Raw genomic sequence first — 17,576 nt, 5'->3', positions numbered from 1 at the left:
CACAGTGCCCGAGGGGCCCAGGGCCTGGAGCAGCTGCCTCCGGGGTCCAGCAGAGACAGACACCTTCTTCAGAAGGTCTTGAGAATGTGTGAGGACTCCAGGAAGCCACCACAGCGCTCTGGGCCTGGATAGCATGAATGAGGTCACACGTACAAAAACCCGTCAAGATGCTGCATGAAATGTCATGACAACAATCTAAACATTTACACAGATGCTCCTGGCTGCACGATGAGATCATGTCCCTGTAAACTAATCCTAATTTAAAAATCTTAAAAGTGCAGAATTCATCGACTACCCCTCACCTAGCACCCATCCTAGCCCAGCACCTTGGTACTCTGCAGACTCTCCGTCATCTCCCCTTGTGACCACAGGAGCGATGAGGGGGCTCTGGCTCCGTACCACCTCCCAGCATCGCGAGGGAGGACCATGAGGTACACTGCAGCACTGGAAGAGATCCAGATTCAAAGCGTAACTCCTGCCGCATGCTTGTGGCTCTGCACCACCATAAATTGAAAACCTTCAGTAGAGCCACACGGGCCTTCTGCGGCCACTGTTGCGCGGAGCTGGGCTCTCCAGACTCGATAGTCTGCACATAGTAGGGAACGTCTGCTTGCTCCCCGTGCTCAGCTGAACTAATGATTTCTGTTCTGTCTCTCTCTGGCTCCCCGCCCTTCCCCATGCAGGTCCTGGAGTGCCCACTGTGACCGTGCACAACGCTACAGACAGGAAAAGTAAGTGCCTGTGTCTTAACGTCTCCCTGAGATTCTGCAGAAAGGAAGCAAGAAAGCCGGAGAGTCCAACCCCCAGTGTTCTCACCAGAGACAGCCCAGCCAGGTCCCGAAGTTCAGAACAGACCTTGCTGATCCAATATGATGAAGGTGGAGTTGACCCTAGGAGGGCTGGGCCTGGAGGTCTGAGAGAGTCAGGAGGGAGGCCAAGGCTGCATGGATTTGAACAGCCAGCCTCCAGGGACTTCTGACCGTCCTCCCCTGAGGCCCTGCCCTCGTGGGTGCCTGGAGGCATGCCTGTCCTTGTGGGACTCTTGCTGAGGATGGGCCAAGGACTCAGACCTCAGATGGCAAAGGGTGATCCGACCTCAGGGGCGTGAGGCTCAGGCTGAACTGACTCAGCAGGGCACTTGCTAAAACTGGGCGGTGCAGGCTACTGGCAGGGCAGAGGCCAAGGTCAAGGTCCATGGAGAGGACTCAGAGGAGCATCAGGAGTGCCACCAAGCAGGGTGTCTTTGCCAATTCATGGAGCTTCCAGGGTCTGGGAGGAGCTCCTGGCAGTAGAGGAAACTGGCCCTGTCCTGCTCTTGACCCCACTTTTCCTGACCCCAAGAAGGCCCTGCCTTTCTCCCCACCTTCCTCCTTCCCACGGGGCCCTCAGACAATACCCAGCAGAAAGTCAGGCCAATAGCCAGTTTCTGGTTAAAACATCCAAAAGTGAGTAAAAGATGTGGGTAAAGAGAGCACTTAGAAAGCCATCTCAGAGAGGGTGACAATCTGCCAAGTCAGTAAATAACCTTGAGAAATTCAAGCATCCATGATGATAATACTGGAAATAGATTAATAGGTTATGATGCCATTTAGATGAAACAGAAAGTCAAAAGGGGCATCAGGATGGAAGGGAGCAAGTGGAAGAAGGTTCTGCAAGGCCTTTCTCAGCCCAGAGGGCGTGGGCTTGGGGTGAAGGTGCACCTGCTTCCAGGCCTTTCCTCCAGCCTTCTGGAGGACACTCGGGGGGCCTGGGAGGTTTGGGGATCTGGGACATACCTCTAAGGGGTCGATGTCCCCAGAAGGACTCCAGAGGGATTTTCTGGGCTTCCCCACCCAGCCCACCTTCTCCCTCTGGTGGTGCAGGGCAGAGCCAGGGGAGCCCTCCCGGAGGCTGGCTGCAGAGTGGGACTGCAGCTGCACCCCAAAACCTGTCATCTGTGGCTCCACCAGACACGCCCCTGTGACAGTGCTCTTAAAAATGCTCATTTGTAGATCTAGCTGTGATTTTCACTTTAAAAATCCAATCGTCGTCCACAGTGCCCACTGTGCATCTTGTCTCAGAATGCGCGCGCCGTGCATTTTCAATATCTGTTAGTCATTTCCTGACATTCTGTGGGTCTTTTCCTTTCTTAACAATTGATGGTCTGGTGAGATTTGAGCAGGGTGGTGGGTACCCCAACATACCTACCTTGCAGTTTCCTAGCTTTGCGGGACGCTACCCTGGGACCAGGGAGGACACAGGACCCTATGAACTGATTTGTAACCCCCTGTGGCCCATTAATCATGTCAACTTTAAATGTTCCTTCTAAAACCTGTGGCCTGGTAAAAGACACCCACGCTCTCTAGGCTTTGGAACCTGTGGCATCGCTCCTCCTGCAAGGGCCACTCACTGAAATGCTTTTACCTACTTCTTTCAGGGGCGGGGGGATCCTCTTATCAATGTACGCAGGTCAAGGGTTGCCATAGCACCTACTTTTTGAGGCGGTATTTTGACTTTTGAGCCACTTTCCAGCCAGCTGTGATTACTCCTTCAGGATTCCTGAAGCCCAGGGAGCGTATCTGGGGAGTGGCCCTGGGGGTCAAGCCAGCCTAGTTTCCAAGGTCAGGTGTGAATGACAGTGAAGCCGACCTGTACCTGGGATATGTGTTGCCCTCACTTAGAAGCATTTATTTATTTCGTTTCTATAAGTAAAGTTATATGTGCAGGGTGGGGTGCAGTGCTCTGGAAGGGGGTTCACGTAAAAACTTACCAGCTGCCCAGTGAGGGCAGTACAGGAATGCTCTTGAAATCCTTGTACATTTTATTAATCGGGAAACCAAACAATGGCTCCTTTTCACTTGTTGGGCTGCCGGGCTGCATGAACCAGTCCATCCAACCAGTACCCTCAGAAGAGAGCCTGGCTCTCAGCGGAGTTCCACAGTGGCACTCCATAAATAGAGAGACATCTTCACGGAGCAGTGACTGTATGCAGTTGAGCTGTCACTTTTACGACTGTGACTCTCGGAGGCAGAGAAAGGACCTGATGGGATGAGAAGTAAGAAGCCCTGTGCGCACAGACAAGGTTGGTGGGACACGCCAGCCTTCGTTCTTCTTGGTTTCGCAGACAGAAGAGAAAGAAGAATAGAATTCCCTCCAAACTTAACAGTGGCACCGCTGGGCTCTGTCTCAGCAAAGCACTGATGAGCAAAGCCCTGGCGGCAGGGATGCCACACTGCAGTGTGCAGAGCCCTCTGAGCACAAGTGGGGGGCAGGCCCAGGCCCACGGCCACCCTGCACTCGTCTCCTAAACCTGTTGCCAGCTCTGCGGTGCCTTCATGCTGCCCTTGGCCTCCTCCGTGCCGGGGCAAATTCAGGCTCCTCAAGGATCAGCCCCAGAGTGATCAGGTGTGGCTGCCCTGGTGGCAGCATCTCCCTCAGGAGGAGAATAGGGGCTCAGTCTCCACCACATCAGACTCTGCAGTTTAGGGCCAGGAAGACACCCCAGCACCCGCTCTTCCCACCTTGTGCAGTAGCTGAGCCCCACCCTCCGCCTTCCTCCTGCAGGCTGGCACAGTGCAGCTGCAAGAAGGCTTCTCATAAGACACAAACACCCCTCTGGTGCTGAGCATTGCACTTGGCCGTGTCACCAGGAGACCCAGAACAGCCATGGCTTATCGGCTTATCTTCTGAGTGATACTCAGAGGCTGTGGGGCCCTGGGCAGTTGCCGGCGCATGTGTGGCTGGCAGCCCTCATCCAAAGGCTCCAGACTGGATGGGGGCCAAGGGTAAGGACAGGTGGGAGCTTCTGTGCAGCCATCGTCCCATTAGGCTGACCTCCTGCAGTGCCCCAGGGCTTCCCGCCTCGTCCTATTGCCCACAGCTTGGTCTGGGCCAGGCCTGTCTGCAGAGAATGCTGGGCAGTATCTCTTACCTGGGTCCCTTCCATCTCAGGATTTTTTGCTAAGTGAGAGCAGCCACAGGAATCGCTGCTGCCATACCAGCAGCCTAGGGTGCAAGGTCCCCAGGGGGCTGTCACAGAGTGCCACACACTGGGCATCATAAACCACAGACATTCATTGTCTCCAATCCTGGCCGCTGGAGTCTGCCATCCTGGGCAGCAGGGCTGGTCTTTACTGAGCCTGGGGGGGACTGTTCCAGGCCCTCTCCCCTCTGGTGACTTTCTGGCAGTCTTTGGTGCTCCTTGGCTGGTCCTTGTCTGTCCTCAGTTTGCGCTTTCCCTTCACGTCCGTCCTGTGTCTCTGCCCAGCTTTCCTTACTGTCAGAGCGGTCACACTGGATCAGACCCTCCCTGGTGACCTCATCTTAACCTGATCGTCTGCAAGGCCCTGTTGGCAAGTCAGGGCACAGTCACAGGCTCCGGGAGCTAGGACTCCAACGTCGTTGGGGGGACACAATTCAACCCACGACTCATGACAACACAGGGCTTCTACTCCACGCCCGCCACGGCCAGTTCCCGCGCTGGGCTCTCCTGGACGAGCCTGGGTGCAAGCCTGCCTCCATCCCTTTGTGTGGAAGTGTAGGGGTGGACTTCGTCACTTCCGCCAGAACCCCATCACACGGGTGCCCTGGACACAGGAGAAGCTGCGCGCCCAGGAATAAGGACACCAGAGGCCCAGGGGTGGGGAGGAGAGGGAGGACAGAGAACAGCGGGGCCCTGGCCGCCTCGCCGGGCCTGAGGGGTGTGCCCAGAGTCTCCCCGGTTTGTCTGGCTCCCTGTGGTCTGAGGGTCTCTCCTGGTCCTTCTCTCCTGCAGGCCAGGCAGGCTTTCTCCAAAAGGACCAGGAGGAGCAGACAGGAAGGTCCAGTGTGGCCCACGGAGAGGGACACACACTCAAGGAGGGCTCTCCAGCTGAAGCTCGAGGGCCCGAGGGTGGAGCAGGAGGAAGCGGGACTTCGAAGGCAGAGACGCGGTTCCTACACTGCGGAGTGTAGGGTCTGCTCCAGGCAGAAAAGCAAGAGGCAAAGCATCTCATCCCCACGGCCCTCCTTGCCCCTGTGATAAGCCATGGCGGGCGGGCGGGCGGGACAAGCTGAGCAGCTCCGCCTACGGATGAGCAATGGAGGTCTGAGCAGCAAGACGGTGGGGACCCTGTTCCTCCCGGAACTCCAACTGCTCAAGGCGAGGAAGGAGAGAGAGTTGAAGAGAGGAGAGGAGCGAAGGAAGGAAGGAAGAGACAGCAAGAGGCCACCTCGCAGATGCTCCAGGGGCTGAGACTTTGAGAAGACCATTTCGGTGTTAGCTCCCGTCCCTCAGCTCCCCTCCACTGCAGGTGCAGGGCCGGTCCCAGTGCGGCCCTGGGAGATGGCAGGACCTATAGGTGGTCACTGGAGCAGGACACTAACCCTGGGGCCCCAGGTTTGCCCCCCACTTCCTTCTGCCTCACCTCAGGATCCCCACCTGCAGGAGCAGACCTGGGACCACCTGGAAGTGAGAACCCAGGGCTGCAGCCCCCGTGAAGCGCCAAACCCAGCACTCTGAGTTCCGGCCCCAGGTACTCTCTGGGTGAGGTGACTCCCATCTTGCCCAGCTGTGACGCCTGGTGGACAAATGCCCTGTTTTCATTTTGTCCGTCAAACTGGTCCCGGCGAGGAGGCCGGAGGCTGATGTGCTGGGCCCTGCTCTCAGCAGCAGCCTCTTATCTGTGGGGTGGCTGGGCTGCAGCAGGACCTCGTCACAGCCTCTGTGGCGGGTGAGGGGCCCACAGCGGGGTTGGCGTCCACCTCAGACGGGCCAGTGCTTCACAGACCAGCCGCGGGCCTCAGGAGGTCAGGTCAGTCGCACTCCTTCATGACTGCAAAGCCACTGCAAGGACTCCAGGAGCAACGGGGAGGCGGACAGTGGGCAGCCACCCGCTCACCCCCGTGGCTCTGCACCATTGTCTGCACTCTCTGTCCCCGTGAATATCCAGTGAATGCTCCCCGTGGAGGGCCGAGACAGTGGAGGGCCGAGACAGGGGAGGTCCCAGGGAGGGTGGCCCGAGCTGCCACCAGTGTCTGCAAGCACGCGTTCTGGCCTGGGGCTGTCTTCAGCTGGGCCACCTCAGCACATTCGTCCTCACCATGGAACGCGGGTGAGGGTCCAAGTGCCCACAGTGAGCAAGCTGTGGAGTCCTTTCCAACCCAGGCGGTGTGGCTCCAGCAGAGCCCGTTCTTCCAGTCGCAGGTGGAGCCTCCCTAATCCCAAAATCCAAAATCGCCCATGCTCCAGAGACATGAAGGTTTTGAGCACCAACAGGAAGACACACACGGAGAATTCCGTGCTGACCTTGGTGCGGGGTCTCAGTCAGAGCACACGCCATCTGACGCAAACACCCTTGAAGGTCACCTGCCGGACGCCTGCACCAGGCCACTGGGAAACCCGAATGGATCTGGTGTTCAGCCTTGGGTGCCACACCGAGACATCTCAGCACGGCCACACATTTCAGGGAGGGATGCTCAACCTAGAGCCACCATCTGCTCAGCTGCCCAGACCTCAAGCCCCCAGGAGCCCTGGCTTCCCGTCATTGTCACCAGGTAGCACAGGCACAGTGAACGCCACTGCTCCAAAACCATTCCCAGTTCAGCCCAGCCCTGGTGAGGGTGCTGGGGCCACGTGGCATGTGCCCTCACCAATTGGGATCAGGACATGCAGAGCAGCAGGGCTCTGTCCTGGGTTGGGAAGGCACCTCTGACCACCCTGAGGGGCTGAGCTGCAGAGAGCAGGGTCCAGGTGGCTACAGCTGGACAGTGTGACAATGAGCAAGCTCCTGGACTGCAGAAGAAGCCACAACAGGGACAGCAAAGAGGACAGACACCATCAGGACCCACGTGCCTGACACCAGGGAGGCCCTGGAAGGCTGGGCTGTGCGCACCATTGGGGCAGGTGGCTCTCGCCCCAGGCCTGCTGTGGAGGGGAAATCACTGTTGCAGAATGCCTGTCCTTTCTCCCTCTCCCACCCTGACCCTGAACCTCCCTGGGAATATTTGACTTTTTCCCCTTTAGAAAATCTTATCTACAAACAGAGCCTGCGGTGTTCACAGATGTGACTCTGAATTATTTAAAAGCTGTTTCCTTAAGGATATAATTATGGCTGGGCAAAGCACGTTCAGTTGGTGCCTGAGTATGCAAACAACCTGGGCGTGGGGTAGAAAATCCTCACAAGCACGTCTAACATGTGCGTGTGACAGCTGGATCCTGGTGGCTCACGGTGCAGGACTTTTGCAGACACACAGAGGGATTCCTGGGTCGGTTCCACAGCTTCCGTGAGAAAGGTGCAGGGCCTGGGGTGATGTCAGGATGGTCCACGACAAGACCCACGGTGTCTAAACTCTAGGCCGCCTGGCCACCGAGCCCTGTGGCATGGAAGACAGGTTCCTCTCTCCATCTCCTCTGGTTTTTACAGCAGCAAACCCAGCTCCCACTGCAGATGGCACCAGGCAGCTCTGTGAACCTCCTCGGGTGCTGAGTGCCCCGTGCCTCTCTCCCTCAACCTCCCGGCCTCCTGCGTGCTTCCTGAGTGACGCCCACCAGGCTGTCAGGACTCTGCTCATGCCACCTCCTCTCTCAAGATGAGGGGACATGCACCCAGCATGCAATTATGAAGGGCCCACGAGTGTTGCTCAGCAGCCCGGCTGCTGCCTGTAGGACCCGGAGTGACAGTCAGGTCTGGGCACCATGTGTGGGTGGGTAGGAGGGCTGGGCACTGCCGCGAGGAAGGGCTGCCAGGCCACTGCCCAGGGGAGAGATGAGGGCATGACCCCCAGGTCAGCTGGTGGTGAACTGCTCTTTTCTGACCCTAGAGAAAGAGGGGAAAGGAGACTTAAGAGCCACCTTGTCCCTGCTCTCCAGGGAGAAGGTGACCTCTGCTGACCATGCAAAGTGTCTTGGAGTCTTCCTATGGTCTCTGCCATCAAAACATGGACCTTCCCTGGTCTGAGCAGAGAGGAATGGACAGGTCTTCCTGGTATCGCAGCAGCAGGCCAGCTGGATGCCTCCTACTGCCAGGCCTGTCCCCAAGAGAGGGGCCAAGGGCTTTCCAGCTTGTGGGCCAGCAGGGTGGAGTCCTGACTCAGAAGAGTGGCCCGCCTAACCAGCCACAGCCATGGAGCTGTTCCTGAGGAAAGGGGCAAACGCTCACAGGGTTTCCAAATGCAGAGCAAGGAACCGACTCCAAGCCTGTGGCTCTAAATGCAGCCCAGGTGCCGGATTGAAGCTGGGGTCCAGGTGCATCTGTTAAGTTCCATCTGAGAACTGGAGTGTTCCAATGCTTTAAGAAGCGGTGAGGTGGCCAAAGAAGCCTTACTGCAAAGTGGCATTCATGCGAGGACCCTTGCCAAGACTCACCCCATGCAGAGGTGGACTGAGTCAACAGTCCACAGACACCTTGCCCATGAGTGCCCTCACACACTGCCCATGAGTCCCCTCACACACTGCCCATGAGTGCCCTCACACACTGCCCATGAGTCCCCTCACACAATGCCCATGAGTCCCCTCACACAGTGCCCATGAGTCCCCTCACACAGTGCCCATGAGTCCCCTCACACAGTGCCCATGAGTCCCCTCACACAGTGCCCATGAGTCCCCTCACACAGTGCCCATGAGTCCCCTCACACAGTGCCCATGAGTCCCCTCACACAGTGCCCATGAGTCCCCTCACACAGTGCCCATGAGTCCCCTCACACAGTGCCCATGAGTCCCCTCACACAGTGCCCATGAGTCCCCTCACACAGTGCCCATGAGTCCCCTCACACAGTGCCCATGAGTCCCCTCACACAGTGCCCATGAGTCCCCTCACACAGTGCCCATGAGTCCCCTCACACAGTGCCCATGAGTCCCCTCACACAGTGCCCATGAGTCCCCTCACACAGTGCCCATGAGTCCCCTCACACAGTGCCCATGAGTCCCCTCACACAGTGCCCATGAGTCCCCTCACACAGTGCCCATGAGTCCCCTCACACAGTGCCCATGAGTCCCCTCACACAGTGCCCATGAGTCCCCTCACACAGTGCCCATGAGTCCCCTCACACAGTGCCCATGAGTCCCCTCACACAGTGCCCATGAGTCCCCTCACACAATGCCCATGAGTCCCCTCACACAATGCCCATGAGTCCCCTCACACAATGCCCATGAGTCCCCTCACACAATGCCCATGAGTCCCCTCACACAATGCCCATGAGTCCCCTCACACAATGCCCATGAGTCCCCTCACACAATGCCCATGAGTCCCCTCACACAATGCCCATGAGTCCCCTCACACAATGCCCATGAGTCCCCTCACACAATGCCCATGAGTCCCCTCACACAATGCCCATGAGTCCCCTCACACAATGCCCATGAGTCCCCTCACACAATGCCCATGAGTCCCCTCACACAATGCCCATGAGTCCCCTCACACAATGCCCATGAGTCCCCTCACACAATGCCCATGAGTCCCCTCACACAATGCCCATGAGTCCCCTCACACAATGCCCATGAGTCCCCTCACACAATGCCCATGAGTCCCCTCACACAATGCCCATGAGTCCCCTCACACAATGCCCATGAGTCCCCTCACACAATGCCCATGAGTCCCCTCACACAATGCCCATGAGTCCCCTCACACAATGCCCATGAGTCCCCTCACACAATGCCCATGAGTCCCCTCACACAATGCCCATGAGTCCCCTCACACAATGCCCATGAGTCCCCTCACACAATGCCCATGAGTCCCCTCACACAATGCCCATGAGTCCCCTCACACAATGCCCATGAGTCCCCTCACACAATGCCCATGAGTCCCCTCACACAATGCCCATGAGTCCCCTCACACAATGCCCATGAGTCCCCTCACACAATGCCCATGAGTCCCCTCACACAATGCCCATGAGTCCCCTCACACAATGCCCATGAGTCCCCTCACACAATGCCCATGAGTCCCCTCACACAATGCCCATGAGTCCCCTCACACAATGCCCATGAGTCCCCTCACACAATGCCCATGAGTCCCCTCACACAATGCCCATGAGTCCCCTCACACAATGCCCATGAGTCCCCTCACACAATGCCCATGAGTCCCCTCACACAATGCCCATGAGTCCCCTCACACAATGCCCATGAGTCCCCTCACACAATGCCCATGAGTCCCCTCACACAATGCCCATGAGTCCCCTCACACAATGCCCATGAGTCCCCTCACACAATGCCCATGAGTCCCCTCACACAATGCCCATGAGTCCCCTCACACAATGCCCATGAGTCCCCTCACACAATGCCCATGAGTCCCCTCACACAATGCCCATGAGTCCCCTCACACAATGCCCATGAGTCCCCTCACACAATGCCCATGAGTCCCCTCACACAATGCCCATGAGTCCCCTCACACAATGCCCATGAGTCCCCTCACACAATGCCCATGAGTCCCCTCACACAATGCCCATGAGTCCCCTCACACAATGCCCATGAGTCCCCTCACACAATGCCCATGAGTCCCCTCACACAATGCCCATGAGTCCCCTCACACAATGCCCATGAGTCCCCTCACACAATGCCCATGAGTCCCCTCACACAATGCCCATGAGTCCCCTCACACAACTCTGTGTTGTCACCCAAAGTTCTTCCTCAGTGAAGAGCTTCATTTTCAGCATCTAGCAGAGACATTTTCATTTTTTGTCTATGTAGATGGACACAATATCTTTATTTATTTATTTTTATGTGGTGCTGAGGATCCAACCAGTTGCCTGTCACGTGCGAGGCAGGCGCTCTACCCCTGAGCTGCTGCCCCAGCCCCAAGACATTTTCACTTCAAAACAAAACCATTGCATGGTCCTGTGGCGTGTCAGTGTCCTCATGGTGGCGTTTCCTGAAGCTCTTCTTTACCAGTCAAACGTTGAACATCCTTCCTTTGACTCCTCATGCTGACACTTCCTTCCCACTGCTGGTCCCCAGAATTCCGTCCTGATGTCACATAGGCTTGAAGGTCTTTTAAACGTTTTTTAATTTTCCGTGACCACGAGACCAATTATTTCAATCACCGGTGGTTCACATCAAAACCACGGAGCACGCTGCACCTCGGTGGTTGTTGGGTATGAAGGGCAATGGTCGCTTTCACGTGTGGCTCCTCTTTGTCCCCTGCTGGCTCATGCACAATCGGGAGATTTTCCTAATTTCTAGAATAAGCATCAGAAACAACACGCTCCTATTCTCCGGCTTCTTTGCCAGTTGCTTCCTCAGAACAGGTGAGAGGCTGTGAGCAGGAGAGGGGGAGCCCTGTATGGCTGTGCTCCTCTCCTCGAGCCCTCTCCTGGCCACGTGCAAGAACAGGCAGGCCGTCACCCTGAAGGCTTATTCTTGGTGATCTATGGGCATTTGGCCCAGTTAGATGCCCTGGCACTTTTATTAAAGTCGACTGTGTTGCCAGAGGGTGCCTGCCCATCACTGGGGCTTCTCTGCCAGCCTCAGTGGTCCAAGTCCTTTGTATGGAGCTCACCTGCCCACAAAAGGCACAGGGACAGGTGAGTGGCTCAGAGGCCTGCCTGTCCACCTGAGGCACGTGAGGCCAGGATGAAGGGACATGGGACGAGGTGGTCCTGGAGTTCACCCAGCCCCGTTCCTTCTCAGCACATTTGCTGACAGACACGTGGCTGCGGAGGCCTGGGAACCAACCCAGGAACCCCTCTGTGTGTCTGCAAAAGTCCTGCTGACCCCTGGGTGCACACACACAGGCTTCCAGCAGGGAGAGTGACAATCAGGCCTGCGTGTGGCTGCATTCAAGACCTCAGCTCAGCATCTTTGGTGGGCGACCTGGCATTTGGCCAATCACAGGTAGGGATCAAGCAAGCACTCAAGGGGGCCACACCCCCCCAGAGGCACCTGCAGGGCCTCTTTCTCCACTCCAGGGCACACCAGAGGGGGCTGCAAGCCTTGCTGCTTGTGGGCAGCTCTCTCAGGGACTTGAGGAGCCTGCAGGTTGGTCAGTGTGACAACCGCTGCACCACCCCCAGTGGGCACTCTGTTGTCCAGGTGTGGGGCACGTGCACACAGTCACTTCAGTGCACATGCCTCACATGCCTAGCATGAAGCTGGAGGACCACAGGTAAAGTTTACTTCCCTGGACCCTACCCTTGGGGTCTCAAATCAGGCCAGGGGAAGAAAAGGACAAGAAATTTGGAAAATGACAGCTAGCACTCAAATTGTCACTCTGAGTCCAGCAGCTAACCCTTCAGAGTCTAGAGCAAGGAGGCACCCCACTGAGGTGGCAAGTCTGAAAACCCCTCGCTAGTGCCGGCCCAGATCTGGACTTTGGGTACAACAGACGGTGCAGCCTGGGGTGGGCGGACCACTGTGTGGGAAGAGCAAGCCCAGGAGGGGCAGCACACCAGGAAGCAAGCATCAGGAAAATGGCAGGAGACCTGCCCAGAGAGCCTGGGCAGGCGAGGTCACACCAGCGCACGGGGAGTGGGGCATGAATCCCTGCACGACCCGCTTCCCGCAGTCCCTGGGGGAGAGAAGGAACGGGCCTCGCCCCGTTAGGGCAATTGTCTGTTGGTTTCCTTAGGATCTGGTCACCTCTTTTCCAGAATTGAGCACAGAGCCCAGGGCCATTTGGAAGTGTCTCGGAGCAGGCCAGGGCCGCGTGGGGGGGAAGCAGCCCTCGTGAGCAGGCATTTGTCTCTGCGGGCTCACTGTGTCCAGATCTGATAATAGCTAATTCCACCAAATATTAGAGGGGCTCACATTTAATTAAGGAGTGGCCATTTGTATGCTCCAGACTGGAGGTCCCCACTGCCCGGAGTCAAAGGAAGAGTCCTTCAGGGAATATGCCAATCTTTTCTCATTTCTCTGCAGGGCTCCTGCCCTCTTTGAATGCAATTATGGGAACAAATAAAATGGCTTAACTCAACTCCCCTGTGACACAGTCAGCTCTCTGCTGATAAAACCAGTTGTGTGGGCAATCATTAAATGAGAAATCTAATATTTAACTAAATTTAATAGTCTGTTGCTTTGGTGCTCTTCTGTGAAGGGTGGGATTTAATAGAGAGGAGCAAGCTATTCACATGCAGCTGTGCTGTCAGTGAGCGGTGAGAGCACTGAGTGCCCCACGTGAAGCCAGAACTCCCAGGCCTCAGAGACCAGTGACAGGCACTTGGCAGGTCCCCAGTAGCCCTGGGCGGGCCTCACTCAGGCCTCAAACATTACACACTGAGTAGGAAACTTCTGCTTCTGACCGGCCTGGGAGGTGGCTGAGTGATGCCAGGAACATCTCGCCCAAAGGCATCAGTGAGGAAGAAGAGTGTACTTCCATGAACTGGGAGAGGGTCTGGCCCTGCTCATTTTGCAATGTAGTGACCCAGAGCAGGCCTGGCCACCAGGACACCTCTCCAGCCCAGGCCCTGCAGGTGCCCAGCTGCAAAAACTGGCTGAAAGCAACTGACTCACCTTCTAATTTGCTAATTGCACTAATCTTCATGAGCTCACATTTTTACAGTGGGCCCCACATTTGTACACCCCATGTCCCTCACCTGCTGCCCATCTGAGCCACTCCTGTAGGCAGGCAGAGTGGTAAAGAGATAAAGGTTCTCCCAAGGTCCTAGTGGACCTCCAGTGACCTGGACCTTTGAGATGACCTGGTAAGATCCAAGCACTGGTCTGCAAATTGCCTGGGTCTGGTCACATCAGAGAGCCACAGCACTGATTGGGTAGTTAGTCTCTCAAGCACAGGAAGCCGTCTGTGAGCCCAGTGAACATTTGCTTTGCTTAGTGTTGTTGGAGTTAGGCGTGGAGCAGGGGTCGACCATCCAGCCTCAGTTTCCTTGACTCTTGCCACTTGACAGTCTGAACACCAGGTACCCCTGAGGACCTTGGGCTTTCTGGACACCAGGAGGACCTCTCAGTGTGTTTGGTGTCCCATTGCAAAGCGTTGCCTATGGAGCGTTACTGTCCATGCGTAGAGTCATCCAATCTAGGGTCTCAAAGTCCAGATAGCTTTTTTTAATCTTTATTTTATTTTTATATGGTGCTGAGAATTGAACCCCGTGCCTCATGCGTGCCAGGCGAGTGCACTACCACTTGAGCCACAACCCCAGCCCCCAGATAGCTTTGTACTTAAGAAATCTGAAGTGATTTTGCAGGGAGAAAATATAATGAAGACCACGTTTCAGTGTCCACTGTCTTTCTTTCCCTGGCTACTTGGGCTACTGGGTTTCAACCTAGCAGATACATAATGCCCGTTTTCCAAAAGCTAACAGTCCTGAGATGAGTCAGACCAACTCTGCATGAGTAACAAATGCTCTGAGCACAGAATTCCAGGGGTGGAGGCAGCCTGCACAGTGGAGGGACCTGGCATCTGCCTAAGCTCCTGACTTCGGACCGAACTTCCGGACTTGAGCAAGTTATTTAATGTCTCTCTTTCTTGGGCCATCCCATAGAAATAATAACTGTCACTCCAGCACTGGCTAGGGAGCAGGGGGACGAGGAGAGAGCCCATGTGCACACAGGTGTGCAGATGTGCGGTGGAGGTCACCTGTCCCATTGCATGGTTGCCTTCTCTCTTGCAGAACTCTTTGACCTGGAAACGAATGAGCATGTACAGAAGGCCATCAGTGACCGGCAGATGCCCAAAATCGAATACAGGAAGATCGAAATTGATGATTATAGTAAGTGCTCCTCTTTTCCCCTTTAAAAAGGAGAGCTGGGGGGCTGCTGTAGAACCACCCACCGTAGCAGTTGCTGCTGAGCGCAGGAACCCGGGAGCCGTGCAGAGGCTGCATGCCTCGCCACCCACCCCACCCTCAGCTCACCGTGTCCATACCAAGGTGCTCACTGTGGTGACCAGCCCAAAACCAGGCAGAGCACACGACTCCTCTCCTTGGGAGCCAGCAGTTGAGGTGAAAACTCAAATGCTGCCTTGGCAGGCCTCCCAGGAAACAGCCTCCTCTGGAAGTCCCGCCTCCAGCTGTCTGAGGTCTTTGTGACTTTGGCCTCTTGCCTCTGGGGTCGACAATGAGTTGACAAAGGGCTTCCCTGCCTCTGGAGGAATACAGATGAGAGGTGTGGGAGGGGGGTACTACCTGAGGAGCCCCTGTCACCTGCCCATTGAGGACATTATCAGGAGCACTCCTCTGCACGAGGCACAGGGACCCCAGCGGAGGCTGGATGAGCCTGCAGCCCAAGGGGAGGCAAAGTTCTCATAGTGTCCTCTCACCTGCACGCAGCTGGCTCCCAAATCAACCCACCAGCCTTGAAGAACCCAGTGTAAACTGCCCACTCCAAGCCTCCCTGTCTCCCCGGACTCTTCCCTCCCGGCCTCCGACGCCAGCACCCTGTGGCTTGTTGACTGTGCTCAATAACTTAGACCTCAAACCTGCAGGTTGCCTTCAAGTCCTTCCCCAGCTCCCACTTTCCCAGCGTCTCTGAGTTGTCCCTAGGGCTCCCCTTTGGGTGAACAGTGACGTGACGGACAGCCACTGTCAGAGCAAAGCCTGGAGAGGAAGAGCAGGTGACGGGCTCCTTAGAGGGTATTGGGCTGTGCTGAGGGGCAGGGAGGAGGTGCAGGCACCTGGCCTCGTAGCAGGTGCTCTGGGTCCACCCTGTCCCATTCAGTAGGTAGGACAGCAGCTTGTGACCTGGCTCGGGGGACCCTGAAGTGCAAGCAGATACCCTTGTGCTCCATGACCTAGAGAAGACCCAGCTACCTGGCAGACTGTGCCTCTCAGGGCAGGGACCAAGGCCCACCCAGGGAAGCAATCAGATGGACCACGCTGCCAGCTACAGCTCACCGTGGGGAGCAGGAAACAAAGGCCATGCCTGTTCAGAGGAGGTGTGAGAAAGGACCCCGATGGTCATGGGATGACTCTCGGGAACATCAGACTGGATGGCCCCTGCAGGGGGTGTTCAGTTGTATAAGAAGCTTGGAGTGCCACTTCAGTGGGAAGGAATGCAGTGTGGGGAGGCTGCTGTGACGCCCAGCACACAGGAGGGCTGCAGAGTGGGGCCTGCCTGGCCAAGCCACCCCACAGTGCATCCCCAGCTCACTCAGCCAAACACCCGGGGCCTCTATGTCCCAGTCACAGATCACAGTGTGTGCAGAGTCTATTGAGATCACCTAAATGTGGCTAGAAGGCATGTGGGCCACTGTCCTGCAGGAAGCCACGCCCACCTTCCAAAGTCCAAGAAGTCTGTAAGTGTGATGTGCTGCAAGTCCCCCGCCACCTCAGAATCCAGAGTTACCTCTTGAAATGCCCCTCTGTGACTGCTCTGAGGAAGGACCCAAGAGAGAGGGCCTCAAGGACAGAGAATTGAACACAGGAACACCGTGAGCAGAGGCTGGGACAATCAGCTTTGGCCGAGAAATGTGTTTATGCTGTGGGGTACCGTGCCCAGCGTGTGGGCTCCCGGCCCCAGTGTCCCTGCCGCGCAGCCTAGCTCTCTCCCCTCCACTGCTGTCCCCAAGCTTCCAATCCTGATGCCTGGGGCACCAACGTCACCCTCCTCTCAAGAAGTGCAGAGCCGGCCTTGAGGAGCCAACGCCAGCTCCCGCCTGCTGCCAGCGCCCCTGGCACAGCTTTACTTGAAAGCGGGCACCATGCAGGGAGGGGGAACAGCTGGGTGTTCGGGGACTGACGCCGCCCCTTAGGAGCAAGCACGTCCCCGGTGCTGGCCCTCCTGGCCTCTGTTTTGTGCTCCACTTCTGCTGGAGCGCAGGCGCCTTGGGAAGCCAGGCAGGCTGCAGAAAGGACTCCCCTGAAGGAGCCCAGCTAACCCCTTCCCCAGGTATGCCCGCGGGTGCTGGGTGGCAGACAGCAGCCCACACCATGTTCTAGGGACATGTAAATGACAAAGTCAGTGCCTGCCTCTCTGCCAGTCCCTGGATCACTGATCCAATTTGCAAGCCATTAACATTCAGCCGGGATCAGTAATGAGAAGCTGTGTCAGAGCCAGGCTGCCCGGGCCGGGTGTGTCTGGTTAGTAATTGTACTGAAAAGCCACTAATTCCAATTTAATTGCTGTGCCTTTGGTAATCTGGGTTGTAGTTAATGTCAACAAACAAATTCTAACTTGGGCAAGGAGGCTTGTTGGGGAGAGGTGGACAGAGGAAACCAGTGGGCCAGTTTGCTTGAGGTTCTGTTCTCACCCCCCACACACTGCCGAGGACCAAACCCAGCTCTTTTCCCAGGGTCCTCTTCCTGTGGCTCCAGCAGACAGTCAGACCTGCCCAGCATGAACCTGAAGACAGGGTCCGGCAAAGCCCCCAAGGGCTGTGTCCCTCTCCCCCACCTCAGCCCCGTCCCTCAGTCTTCCTTTCCCCAAACACCTGTCCCCAAAATGTGGCAGATGTGGCAGTGGCTGCCCTGACTGGGCCTCATACTCCCGTGGGGCTTTTCTGCTGGCAGATACCACAGGAACCTGTCCTTCCTGGTTTCAATGTACACTCCTAGGAGGTGGACCTTAAGCTCCAGCCAGAAACGGAGCCTCCAGGCACACAGCAGGCCAGAGCCACTGAGAGGAAGGCCAGACTGCTCTCTAGATTTCCACCCACACCTCCCCAGAGCGCCCACAGGCCCCCACAACCCTGCAGACACAGATACAAGGGGTGCCCCGCCATCCACACTGCTGGCCCATC

General features: G+C 56.6%; 1 protein-coding gene across 5 annotated transcripts in view; it reads left to right on the top strand.

Annotated features, from left to right (window-relative positions):
• Positions 1–17,576, top strand: part of Dpp6 (dipeptidyl peptidase like 6) — an 847,324-nt gene that overhangs the window by 810,918 nt on the left and 18,830 nt on the right. For 4 of the 5 annotated variants that reach the window (XM_048786655.1, XM_048786657.1, XM_048786656.1 and 1 more), the window contains exons 17-18: positions 684–731; positions 14,512–14,610. In XM_048786655.1, the coding sequence (XP_048642612.1) occupies positions 684–731; positions 14,512–14,610 (147 nt within the window). Of the gene's footprint in view, positions 1–683; positions 736–14,511; positions 14,611–17,576 lie in introns of those variants that run through there. The other variant, XM_048786659.1, reaches the window with a different exon arrangement.

This window comes from Marmota marmota, unplaced genomic scaffold (genome assembly GCF_001458135.2).
Source record: "Marmota marmota marmota unplaced genomic scaffold, marMar, whole genome shotgun sequence".
Classification (NCBI taxonomy): Eukaryota; Metazoa; Chordata; class Mammalia; order Rodentia; family Sciuridae; genus Marmota; species Marmota marmota.
This window is presented reverse-complemented; position numbering and strand designations above follow the sequence as displayed.